Source organism: Corvus hawaiiensis, chromosome 4 (assembly GCF_020740725.1).
Source record: "Corvus hawaiiensis isolate bCorHaw1 chromosome 4, bCorHaw1.pri.cur, whole genome shotgun sequence".
NCBI classification, from domain to species: domain Eukaryota; kingdom Metazoa; phylum Chordata; class Aves; order Passeriformes; family Corvidae; genus Corvus; species Corvus hawaiiensis.
In genome coordinates, this window is record NC_063216.1 from 53,738,492 (window position 1) to 53,752,626 (window position 14,135).

Below are 14,135 nucleotides of genomic sequence, written 5' to 3' on the forward strand. Positions count from 1 at the left end.
TAAAATGCAATGTCACATTCTGCCCCAACTTTATACCGTGCTGACTCAGTGAGCCAGATACTAGGACTATGCCAGCTTCTTCTAGCTAAGGACTGGCCATCACAACTTCAATGAACCAGGAATACAATAAAATATTGAGGTGAGTATTACCGTAGTCCTGAGCCCTACAGTATATCACCGTGTCCCGCAGCCATAGGGAGGAGGAGGAGGAGAAGATCCAGCAGGCAGGAATTGTGCAGCAAGATTGATTTATTTATTTATTTTACAAACTCTTTTACAGACTTTTTTCTTCACAGTCCAATTGGACAAAGGATCAGCCACCCCCTGGGGGTGATTGGCTAAAATCCTAAAACATCCATTGTCAAAATATTTTTCTACTATACCATAAACAAGACTTTTCAAGGTTGCAGGTGGCTTGGTTGTTTACATTCCCTGCTACCTCTTCTCCGTGAGAGAAAAGTCTCTCACAGACTCAGAAAACAGCAAGAAAATCCTCGCTAGCAGCACTTTTGTATCTACAGGTGAGTACACTGGAAATAAACTTGTAAGGTACCATTGTAAATATGGCTGAGTTCACCATTAATTAGATTATGAAATCATCTCGTTCTAGATTGCATTGAGCATCATCCAGCCAAATGGAGAGAAAAGCAACTGAAAGAATTAACTTAGGAAGCCAACTCTGAAACACAAACCCGTTTCACACAGCTACAAACAGGAGGAAGAAAGACACTACACTTCTTAAAGGGAGTTCAACCTTCGTGCAGGACATCTTCCCATGATAAGAAATGAAGCAGTGGCTTCTTAATCAACTTATTCCGTTAGGATTTGGCTTTCACTGTTATGGCATTCCACGCATGGAAAGATTCAGTCTTTATAGAACAAAGATATTGAACTCAAAATGTCACCTTTTCCCATCACATATTTAACATTTCCTATTTCCCTTGCCTATCTCAAAGGGTAAGCCTACACTGTAATCTAATAGTACAGTACAAGTTAAGATATATAGCAAGACTATCTTGAAATTAACTATGCCAGAGACTGACAGCATTAGTAGCATCATCACATTGAATCCTTCCCCTTGTTGTTATAGTCTCACTGGTAACTTTAAAGCTCATCTGGGTATGTCTATTTCCAGACAATAAGGTAAACTGCATCTTACCATGAATCACCTTTTCTGCTTCATCTTTTTCTGATGAAGCATCCCCCCCGCACCATGAGAACACCTCCGGGTCTTACCAATGCTCCGTCAAAACCCTTCAATAGCCATCCCACCTGCTATTGTAAAAACATTCCTAATTCCCTAATCATACTTTGAGAAAATGGCATATCAGAAGAGATTTTAAAAATAGCTTTCTACCATAAAGTGCGTAACTCCTACCCTCCAGGGAGGTTACTGACTTTGAGCTAGTGCTTTACAGTGCTGTATTTTTTAACAAGGGTCAACTGTAAAAACATTCAAGACTTCTTGTTTAAATACAGATGGTAGTGCTATCCAGTTAAGTTCATAACTGTCTAAGAAAGCAGTGAGATCTCCAGAACTTCCCCCACAGAAGAGTCCTAAGTCTGTCTCAGTGGGACCCCAGAAGCACCATGTCTACCTGCTCCCACCTATGGCTCTGCACAGAGCTTCAGAGCTGATTTGCTACATGCACATTTTGACTTTTTACTGTGTGAGTTAGGCACAATTTGGAAAATGAGACTTCTTACTCTAACGGGAAGTCAATTTCTTCTGTCAACATAATCTAAGAAAATATTACTGTAGTAATTATGCAAACAAGGAGAATTTATTTATGATACTGTTAACTTATTGGTTACACCTGTTTCTGTGAAAAGCTGTTTCCTCTTTTGTATTCTGTATATTTCTTACAAAAAGCTACACAGAAAAATGCAAATGGGAAGATAACTTCCCCAGTCAGGCGTGGTGGGACATGGAGAATAGAGGTGCGGGCAAGAGGAGGGCTGCCAATCTACTGTGCTTGGGCGCATCTTGGACCAAGGCAAGCTTTGAGAATGGATTCATTTCTAGTTGAAAACTGAAGGAGAAAAGCAGGAAAAGAAAACTCATGGAAACCAGTATTGCCTCTAGACTGCATGAAAATAGTTTAAAAACTGGTTAAAGACGGGTTTGATTTATTGATTACTTTTGTTGTAATTGTTCTTTTCTTAATGTTTGCTGAAACCAAACATCTATTTGTCTTGGCCCAGTCCAGCACCAATTCAGTCAGGGAGAACCCTTCCATTGGCTTCAGCAGCTATTACACTAGATATTATGCCCAAGCTAACAAACAAATCACTATATTCCATCATGCTGTGACAAGGACTACCTAGGAAGGAAGGATAGGTTGCAGAATGTTCTGAAAACAAAGTTATATTCAAAGACATATTTTTGTTTAAATCAAGTGCTGTCAGTGACATTAATTAATGGATATTATTCTGTACCTCTCTATCCATCTTGCCATTCACTCAGTTCAAATATAATGAAAAATAATATCATTTTTTCTCTGCATCTTTCAAAATGGTCTCCTAAAATACTGAAATCAGACAACAGAGTAAATACTTCCTTTCAAAGTATAACAGCAGAAGGTCATTTTAGAACATTTTAATGGGACAACTTCTTTAATGACTTCTTTACTGAAGCCTCATTCCTTAATGGTTTTGAACACATCAAAACCAAAAGTTGAATCAAGACAAATAGTTTCCAGGTGTCCTTAAACACTGTTTAAGTAACAGTGGAAACAACAAGTAGAATTAAGAATGTGTAGAAAATAAGACAGCTCTGTATGGGTTAGCCTCTCTACCGAACAGCATAATAAACATTAGAGGGAAAAAACATTACAGAATTAGGAGGCTTTGGACCTAAATAAACCCACAATGGAGCAACAAAAACTACAGTCAAATTTTTTGTCACATCTATTATTAGCACTGACTAGTTGATTTTTCTTTGCCTTAACTGGAAGAAAAGAGGCTATACCTTTCTGCATCAAGAGGAAAACAATTATGTCTTAAGCACGGACTAAAGATGAGCAGTATAAAATCTGGTTCCACTTGGCTTCCTAACAGTGTATTCCCCAGTGCTCTAGAAAACTGCACTTCTTCAGCAAATAGTATGAGATGTATTACTTTCTGCACTGCTATTAAATAAATCTATTAGGATAAGGCATAAATACATTTTCTCCTTGCAGAGAACACGATTCTAGCTGACTGTTGAATGGTCAAAAGTGCTGAACCAGAGGTAGAAGAAATATTTTAAAGGTGATATACTTTAGAAAGAAATATTGATGGCATATTTTGAGAGGTATTTTGAAAGAGTAATCAATTCTGAAAGTATGTAGAGCTAAGGAAGAAAAGACATTATTACACTTAAGCAACATTTTCCTTCTAAATTCCATATGACTGTAGTTAAATATCAGTAATAAAGGCTGAGTGAGGACAAAGGCTGCCTTCAATTGTTTTCTGCTCTTCGTTATGGATTGTTTGCACTGTCAGACTTTTTAACAAAGCTTTGTCCTATGACTGCAACTGGTCTACTTTGTGACTCAAAGTAGAAACCAGACCACTCCCTAAAATGTGTGCTTGTTTTCACAGTGACAAGCAGAAAAATTGCAGGCTTTCAAAATATATGTATAGAAAAAAACCATTAGAATTATTATACAGGGATAGCCTGGATTCAAAGCTAAGACACTGAAAAAACTCTCTTTAACCTAAATTAAGGACAGAGGAAAAAAACAATCCTTGTACAGTGAAAATTCAGAACAGATTACATTACTGGAACAGAATTTCCAAATGCTCTGTTATCCTTATTCATCTTTTCAAGAATACATCATTTATTGACAAATTTACAGGATAAACTATTTAACTAGTCTGGCTGATAAAGCCAGTCCCTTCTTTTTCTGGTGCTTTGTGGGAAATCTCAGATTTCTAACCATGCAGTGTTTTAGCAGCTTTGTAGAGAATGTGGAAACAAAAATTATGCTTTAATAAGGTGTGTGCAGACATTTGAAGAGGAATCTGCTTCCCTGGGCTGGAAAAAGTCTGCATAGTAAGAATACACAGTATGCTTTCCCTGTCTCTCATTCTTCTTTTCAGATAAAACTGGACATTGAGCCAGTGAAGGTTGTTCCTCTAATGTAAGAGCTTTGCAAACATTTCAGACAGTGACAAGAGTGTTCCCACAAAGAATAAGGATAAAACACAGAACTTTTTTTAAAAGGAATCTTGTTTTGGGCAAAGAGAGGAATTTTCATCTTTAATGATAAGACTCAGAAGAAAATAAAAGCTAACTCCAGAAATAATGTGGAGAAAGAAGGAACAAGCAAGACACCCAGAAGTATGGGATTAATATTTTCTTTTATGGTATATTTGAAAAGCAAAAATCATGATCTTGGAGATCAGGACTTTCAGCCTGCCAAATGTAGGGTTTTTTTTACTCATCCTTTTATCTTTCATTCCCTGTAGAATCTTTCTTTACTTACTGAAAGAACTGTTCATCTGTTCAGATATAAAGTCCTTTCAACACCATTTTTTTTCTTATTTAAGATTTGAGTTGAAGTATCATGCTTTTGACTTTTGGGCATGTACTGCATTTAAATTTCTAATTCATCAGACTGGCTCCTTTTAGTGACTTCAGTCTCCTCAGTTTCTGAAAACCTGTCCTTAAAACTGAAAACTGTAAAAAGATTGTTTTCCTTATTCTTAATTTAATTTTTGTATTTGTAGGCACTCAAAATCTGGGTTCTGTGCCTTGTCCTTCTTTAAAATCCTTCCATTTACAAAGTCACTACTGAAATAGCAGAACATGTGGTTGATTCTGCATTTCTTTTTTGGAGCTTTGGGGAAAGGAACACACAATCCTTGTCACAATGAGCAGTTTGTTCTCCAGTCTACAACTGCACTGTTCCATAAAAACATAAATTTCAGTAGAAATAACCTAATATAGCAAAATTGCTATTCTGAATTGAAATCGAATTTTTTATATTACTATTATTGTAGGAACCCCTTTAGGTATAACCTGCTTGAAGTTGCTGCAACAGAAATGGCATGATTGTAATAAGTAGTCTAACATGCCAGATCACACATTATAGAGATTATCTCAATAATTTCTGCTATGATTTGGCAACCATTCAGCTGCAAATAAGAGAAGAGGAGAACAAACTGGGTAAATTAGTCATCAGAAGGTCATGAAGTAACAGAAACAGAAAGATGATGGCAACTTTAGGATGTTCCAGGCAATTTCTAGTAGGGATAGAGCAGGTCAAATGAATGCCTTCAAAAGAAGTGATTGCTGAGACTGAAGACCAAGAAAAAACAGTTAAACAGCTCATCATGTCATCACTAGGAATTTTGAACCATCAAGGCTGTTAAAATACCATGTACATCCCATTCACAATGATTACTGGAAAAGTGTTCTATTAAATCTTGCAAGCAAGCAGGTAGCAATTCTACTCCGGCACGGAAATATTAGATAACCCATGTGACCTATAGCATTGCATTATGAGCCTTGTTTTCTAATCTAAAAACATCAGGCTACCAACTGAAACATTGGTTGGTCAATGTGAAACCCTGAGACAAGGCTTACAAGTGCCCAGTCAAGATGATCAGTCAGGATATGAACTTCAAAGTCAGAAGGAAAGGAATCATTTTAATGGATATCCTAATGTCCCTCTCTCTTTGACAGAACTAGAATCTGAAGGGAGCAACCAAGGGTTATTTTCATCATGCATAAGAGCCTGAAAAACAGCATCCACTTCAGCCTTGTAAAGTTAAATCTTTGATGCCATTGTTGATGCCTCAAAACACAGACCTCATTTGTGAATACATATTTTGAACATGAAAAGTGACCCAAAAGAAGAAAATACATCCTCTTTCAAAGCTTCCACCATGTTGTTCTATTTTGCTTTAGAACATATTTCTACATATTTAATAACCTTCCTAGACTAATCTCACGAGTTCATAGAATCATTGAATCATAGAAAGGTTTGGGGTTCCAACCCCACTGTCATGGGCAGAGACACCTTCCACTAGACTAGGGTGCTCAGAGCCCAATCCAACCTGGCCTTGAACACTTAAGGGGATGGAGCATCCACAACTTCTCACGGCAACCTTTTCCAAGATGAGATGACTGTGTTTGCCTTAACAGTGACAGACCTCAGGAGGCTGAGGGCCGTGTCAAACTTCAAGCGACAGTTTGTGCTTTGAGAGTGACAGAGCACAGAACTCTCTGACTCTGAGTGGTAATTGCTCCTTCAAGTGGTTTCTTGGGTTGGCAGAACTGGTCACTTGCATACCCAGCATGAAAGCTGGTTGCTATCAGAGAGTGGATAAGAAAAAAAGGGGAGCAATTTGTGTTTGGTTTTTTTTTTTTTGCTTTAATTCGATTTCACCAAGAATAGCTACATTGCAGCTATAAAATTTGATAGGTCGTTTCCTTTCACACAGTACTTTCTATTAGCAGGTAAAACAAATGTTTATTGTACTAAATACAACATGTTTGACTAAGTGTAGAACACAGGAACCAACATGTTGGTTTCAGTTTGTTCTGCATATCACTGGAGAGTCTAATCCTTTCGCTACTCTATCTAGGCACCATAAATTTCTCATTAATCATTATGTTTCAATGGGGAACACCGAAAGGTGTTTTCTCAGATTATAATGAAGTGAGAGGCTAACGTCATGGTCTGTTTATCTTCATACTTAACATAGTATAATTATTTTGTATTTTTTTTTTCATTCAGCTAGGACTTGCACCTTGACTTTTGTAAACATAGGCAGTTCGGTTTTCATTGTTAAGGATGTTGACTTAACAGAGTATAAAATAGAAACCTGGGTACATAAGAGCAGCACATTTAAAGTCCAACTTTCATTTCTCCTGCTGGTTATATTCAGTGGACCAATAATTCAACTGGCTACTTGCAGTAAAATATCAGAACACTTAAAATAAATGCTGGGTTTCAGGCTGCTATAATGAGTGAAGACTCTTCTGAAAACAATGAAGGAAGTCTAGACATCTGTACAGTAAGAGAAAAAGAAGAAGGAAAACTGGCTCAAGGGATTACACCCCGAATTTCCAGCTCTCACGTACATGCCAAAAAGGGTCTTCCTGTGACTGCAGATGAAGGAAGATTTCTGGATAAACCACCTCTGTCATACATAGCTTTGATTGCAAAGGCAATACTTTCTTCCCCCACAAACAAACTGAATTTAGCTGCTATCTACAAATACATTGAAGATAATTTTCCTTTTTACAGGAATAAAGGTCGAGGTTGGAGGAACAGTGTAAGGCACAACCTTTCACTAAATGATTGTTTCATCAAGGTGGGAAGATGTGAGGATGGCAAAGGAAACTACTGGAGTATCCACCCATCAAACTTAAATGACTTTGTTCACGGGGACTTCAGGCAACATCGAAGGTCACGAAAGCGAGGGCACCAAAAGGAGGTAGAGCACTGCCTTGCTGTGAATTATTTCATGCCATGGAGACACTATTCTTCCTGCCCAGCACCAGGCTGGCTTTACCAAACACACTATTTTCCGGACCCACTGTGGAAACTTCTGTATGCTGACAGACTACAGTTTGTGCATGAATACCAAAAGTGGAATGTTGACAGTGATTTAATCATGAGGAACTTTTCACCTCAACTACAAACTGAAAAACCACACAGCTCTTCTGGGGACTGGTTTTATGGATCTCCTGCTACTTCAGTTATGCAGCAGAATATTTTCCTAAATATTCAGCCGAGTTTCCCTAATTCCCTTTTATTCTTTTCTCAAAAACAGCACCAAAGTGAAGCATTCAGACACATCTGTAAGTACTAGAAAGTATTTGAAATGCAGTAACTTCACAGGCAGCTTGGGACTGCGTCAAGATATATGTTGCACAGTTTTGAACTTTCGTATACGTTTAAAGACAGCAGAAGTGCTTGCTTACTTACATAAGCTAGTGATTTTCCATGATTATTACCTAAGTGTTTTAGCTTTGAAACCATAACAATGAATTTCTAATAAATCTGCTAGTCAATGGCCATGCATAGATTACTTTAGTATAAAAGTAAATCCATTCACACTGACTGCCCAATGAAATTATTTTTTAATTGTTCTGTATTAATCATATTACTGTATACTACTGCTCTATTGGATTCAAATTAATACACATATATGTGTATTTATAACTATATATTCAAACATGTATGACCATATATTTACTTTTACATTATATTGAATAGGAAGAATTAATACAGTTTTCCTTTGTCATTTGAGAATGTCTTTGAAATGCTACTTGTCACCTCCCCTACTGCTGAAAATACTGAATTATTCTTCTACTCATTTAATATTATACATTGGTTAGTACTCACTTGGCACTATTAATTCTGATGCATTGTATTGATCAAAAAAATCATTGTACATTTATATATCTTAAAATGTTGTTAGTTACTTGTTCTTGTTTGAATAATTGTTCAGATTAATAAATATTCCAAGTGAAATAGAATTACAATATTATGTAAAATATGTTTTTGAGTTCAAATCTGCTTTTTAAATGCATGGCCACATATTAATTACCCCCTTAAATGATTACTTAAAGGCAACACTACTAATTATGAGTCTACCCATTAGCTGGGTATAATCCATTTAAGAAATTTTCATTTTTTGGATATTTTCCCCTATTGCTTAGGCTTATATCTCTATTTTTAGTTTACATAGTCATAGTTATGTACATAGCTACAGAGTATATGATGATATAAAGTGCTCACCTAAATACATTTTTTAAATTTATGTATCTATCCAGCAACCTCCTGGTAGTAGAAACTTTTGAAGTTTCACACGGGGAAGTGTAACACGCACTACTGTGAAAAACCCAGCTATGCTAAACTATAAAACTAGAAGAACTTCCTTTGAAACACTTGCTCACAGAAAATGCAGATTAAGGCACTGCAGTGCCTCAGTCATGAAATTCCGTTGTGTGTGGACAAAGAGAATTGGACACAGGTGGGGAAGGTGGGATGAAGGGGCTGGTTGGATGGGGAGACTGGCTAGAGGAAACAGAGATAACTGGAGTTGGACAAGGAGCTCAGACAAATAGATCAACATGTTGTGAGAAGCCTAAGGAACAGATATTGTGAATGCCAGGCAATTATAACCAGAGAAGAATGAAAGCTGGGGATAAGAATCAGGGCAGGTTTGATGAGCAGTATGTGGGAAAAGTCTCTGCCTGCAATAGTTTATGTATTGGATAAAATTAAATATTCATAGTTCTTTAGCTGTCAGCAAATTACTTTAAAATTATACAAGATAACAAGTTACTCCTGTTTGTTCTCACTGGGCTTACTTGGCAAAGCTTGTGAAATACACCTGAGGATATTCCTAGAATGACACAGTGTCATTTGACTTCATCCTCCCTGCTAAATAAGAGTTGGAGAAGGGTATTAAAGTGTATAACATGACACTCTGCTTGAGCTAATGTGACCTATCACTTACTAGGTTATCCTTTAAGCCTGAAATAACCATTTTAGTTTGCTCAGGAAAAAGAATTGTATTTTACCAGACTAGTGACAACAGTGGAAATGTGGCACGTACCAGTCCCTAGGCATGCTTCCAGATCTTCGTTCCAGTTTCCTGTGGGAATGCAGTAATAGGAACTCATATAAAGGAGAAGACATTCTTCTGCTCAGATGCTCAGATTTTATTTGAAGATGACTTTGAAATAGTTTTCATACCACTAGTGATACACGTACCATAGAATGAGAACTCCCATCTTAGATATTTCCACTATGATTATGTAGCTGTCAGTGTGCTTTCTTATGTTTTTTGTTTTATTCAATGAGTTTTAACTTTTTGTTTGTTTGTACAGCACCTGCATGACACATTGGAGGAGGATTCTTTTCAAGTAATAAGCAACTATTTATTTTGTCCTCATCATTCAGTGGGCATCCATTGCTTTCTAACTGTGCATAGTTCACTACTCTGAAGACAAAATTACTCAATCACTATTATATTATCATCCTCCAAAGCCATAATATAATTTACTTGCAAAATAACATAAGAGATGAGGAACACCTTGAAGCACAGACCTAAAAGTCTGAGGTCAAATGTACACATTCACTTTGGACATCAGGTTTGTGACATCACTGTGTAGCACTTTTTGTTCTCAAAGCTCAGCAGATGAGCTCCCATTGTCCTGGCTTTCAGCTCTGAGTGTTCAGAATATTTCCAAGACACAAAGCAACATGGAAACAAGTGACCATCTTCATAAGTTCTATTTTGACAACTTGTCCTGCAGCAGATGAAAAAGGCAAATCTGTATCTCCAAGGCAAGCTGCAACTGCCATGATATAGAAAACACTATTTCTTCCTGTAAACCCCAACAGAGTTTGAAGTTATTTAACAAACAATACCCATAATTTCCTCACTGCATGATTTTAATTAACATAGAAAAAAGGTCCACATTGGATATGAAATATGGTAAACACCAGATTTTTTCATACAACTACAGGCAATATTTTAATGCCTTCAACTGAGGTAAGGGCCAAGTTATGAATACACTATTTAAACAAGATGCCATTTTCCCCTGCCCTAGTCTCTAAAAGCTTGGCATTGCAACCTTAAAAATGTTTTTTTTCATTTCATTAGTTTTGTGATGAAAATGTCAAAGTACTAATTTGCAAACAACTTGAAGTAAAAATTTCAAAGCAATAAGAAAAAAATCAAGTTGTGTATTTTACCTGAATTCTAAACCCCCAAATACACTTAGCATAGGAAAAAAAAAAAATCTGATCTTGAAATATAATCCTCCAATTAGAGAGGACATTAGATTTCTGATACAGGAAATTACCATTTAATGAGAAGACAGAAATGTTCTTGAAAATTAAACAGATTAATTACATGCTTGTACAGGAATTTATGAGGCAGTACTTATGGTGTAAGAGACTCCCTCAGAAGCAAAACCAACAGTTACAGATGCTGAATTACAAAAATCCAACAAAAACACAATATCTAAAGACTGCACATTGACAGCTTCAGCATTTTCGAGCTGAAATGTATTACTGGGGTTGATAAAAATGTCAGGAAGTCAAAATGTTAGCATTTTGACTATTATCCTCTGTTATACCCATAAATAAGACAGAGGTCATCTTTTCACAGCAAATCTACTTTAGGAGTCCACAGATGCAATGCCAGTGTATGACATAAATAGCTAGGATGGAGGTCACATATGCTCTCACAAATAAAAATTGTCAATTGCTTTCACCTTCTTTTTGCACTAAATAAAATTTTGAACCATATATTTGCTAACACTTTCAATAAACTATGCCTTAATAAGGAGCAGTAAGAGAACTGGGTCTGAACATGAGAACATTTTATTCAAGTAACATTATACAGGTAACAATTTTAAGGCAGATAATAACACCAACTTTGCAGTTGACCTTCACCAGTTTATACAAATATTTATTCTAAAACTTTTATAAGGTAGCTCTGGCCTGCTAAGCACAGAAAGTTAGTATACAGTTTAATTTCTGATACATTTGCTGCCCAGCAAGACTTCTGACTCTGAGACTTACCCTCTTTCATATTGAAAATAACTGCTGTCCAGGGGCACAAATGAAAACTTTGTAGAAAGAGAAGCCTACAAGGCCTCTAGCCACTCAGCCTTACGCACACTGACTTATGCTCACCCAACAGTTACCCATTTCTTGTACTCCCTGAACAGGTTATAGAAGACAACCTTTGGAGGCAGCAGAACAGAAATTCCTCATCCATTGTGCTGTGGCTCATGTACATGGATGCATAAAGGATTTGTCAGGTTTGGCCTGTAGTGACACCGTGAGGGAAAAAAAGAAAAAAGGGGAAACACTCAAAGCTTCTTTGAGTGTTGGTGTAATCAGAAATGAGATTCTGAAAATGAAAATGTCCCAATCACACAGAAATGATTCAGGATCAATAAAGGACACAGATATGGTTGATTGATTTAAATATATCCTCCTGTAGCTAATTCTTTTAATTTCTTTGAAATGTAATTTTTATTAGGATCTTCCCAGGTTGTTATAATCTGATCTGTGTATGTTAAAAATGTGAAAAAAATGTAAAAAATGTTCCTGATCTATATTATACACAAAATAGTGATAACCACTTACAAATTTAATTCTTTCTCTGTAAGGGGTAATGTCATGCCAAATGGATCATGCAGACATGAGTCAAACTACACAATTATTGTACCACAGACCAAGTTTTGAACCTCTTTGCCAATACTGACTCCTGACCAGGTGCATCCCAGCATGTGAGAAATGTCCTAGGAGAGCCTACTGAAGTGGTTGAAAGCCACCATAGCAGCCATAGACCACCTTGTCCCTGTGATATGTTGGCATAGATGATGTGACTGAAAAAAGTTGGAGATCAGACTCTCCTGAGACCTTTAAAACTCTTTTAGTCTGTATTTACACTATGTTTAATAGGACATTAGATATGATGCCCATGAATGACTCCTCTGTGTCTTATCTGTTCCCAGTACAACTGAGGATCTGGTCATCAGCATTAATTATTTCACCCTTTCTTTCTCCTCGTGCTCCTTCAGCATTTACTCTGTCTTTCTGCATCTGTGTTCCTTTGCTGTCTTTCAGTTCCAATCTGAATTTCCCTCTTCAAGCTTTCCTGCGGCCCTACTCTGTTACTTTCTTATGTATGGCTCAGCTAACACTGTCAGAGAAGAACCCTGAATCCCAATGTTACCAGCTCACCACTGACAAAATGAAGCTTATGTCAACATACTGGAGTAAGACTTTAACTCCTGAAAGAACAATGTAGAAAGAAGCTATAGCTACTGATTCTGATTCTACCAACAACCATCAAAAATAACTAATTTCATTGGAAGCAACAGACCATAAAGTAAGTAAAACTCAGGCTTGCAGACTTTATTTCTATCACAAGACCATACCATCATAATTTTCCAGTGTGCCTGACAGATTTCTTAGCTCAACCTATAGTAAACTTGACTCAACAAGAGTTTCTAAAAAAGGTCATGGGAGTGTTTTTACAGAAAACATATGTCAGCTGAATTTGGTAATCCAGAAGAGTTTACAGTGTTAACCAAGCAATGTTGCACATGAACTGAACTAAGCATATTTTCAGTACAAGACACCTTTTAAGCTGCTCAATAGTAGGCTGTTGAGATTGTTTATCTAATGCAGAAACTTTTTCAGACATTTGAAGTAGGTGTGTTTGTTTGGGTGTGCACACAAGCACTTGCGCATATTTATGAGTGCTCAAAATCTCACCCTTAAATGGTGTAACTTTGCAACAACTTGAAAACTCTATATAGGAGGTACAACGGGTGTAAAAAGCACATTAATGATGCTTCAGTATTAATAGCTGGTATGTTGGCTGCCTTCATTGCTCCTCATATTCATGACAGAAAAGCTAGATACGTACAGATAATTATCCCATTATCTTAGTAGTACTAACTCAAAAATGAGATTAAAAACTGTAATTCTGTTTAATCCCCGTAGCCTGTGACACAAGCAAAGTAAAAAGGTAATGAGAATACAACTCATAAAGCAGAAGTAGAAACAATGTCATAAAGGATACTCCATCAGTTAAAACCTCTAGATGTACATCTGATTGCTGCAGATGAAGAAATCATTGTTTAAAACATCAAGCACCAGGTTCACAGACAATTCTGAAATGCAAAGCAACAAATTAAAGAGCACACAGTAAGAGTCAGAATCAATCAGGACAAAATTTATGTCATGCTTGAAAGCCTTACTAGAATTCATACAGCAATGCTTCAGTTAGTAGATCTTTTGTTAATTGAGATACAACAATACATACCAAAATTTAGTGAGAAATGGCAGATGTGCTACTAGCTGATAATTACTTTGCAAATCGGAATCAAATAATAGCTTTCTAACAATTAGAGTAATCATAGTAATTTTAAGGGTGGAGAGAACAAGGATGATATCAAGTTTGTGATATAAAAAACTGGAATTAATACTTGAATAATCTCCATCATTAATCAAGAAATAAATCCATCTTGCAAGTGGATTTCTTGAGAGCAGTTAATAACTGCCATCACACTTTCCTGAGCCTGCAATCCAAATATAGATAGAAGAATGACTGATATTAGTTGTCTAAAAGTGACAATTCCCTTCTGAATA

General features: G+C 36.6%; 1 protein-coding gene across 1 annotated transcript; it reads left to right on the forward strand.

The window, feature by feature from the left end:
- Positions 1-6,853: 6,853 nt before the first annotated feature.
- Positions 6,854-8,482, forward strand: LOC125325193 (forkhead box protein D5-A-like). Its single transcript, XM_048302016.1, has one exon. The coding sequence runs from the start codon at positions 6,961-6,963 to the stop codon at positions 7,810-7,812; it is 852 nt and encodes a 283-aa protein (XP_048157973.1). The 5' UTR covers positions 6,854-6,960; the 3' UTR covers positions 7,813-8,482.
- Positions 8,483-14,135: the final 5,653 nt, after the last annotated feature.

Coding starts and splice junctions, on each gene's coding strand:
- LOC125325193 (XM_048302016.1), top strand. CDS start 6,961: ATGAGTGAAGACTCTTCTGAAAACAATGAAGGAAGTCTAGACATCTGT.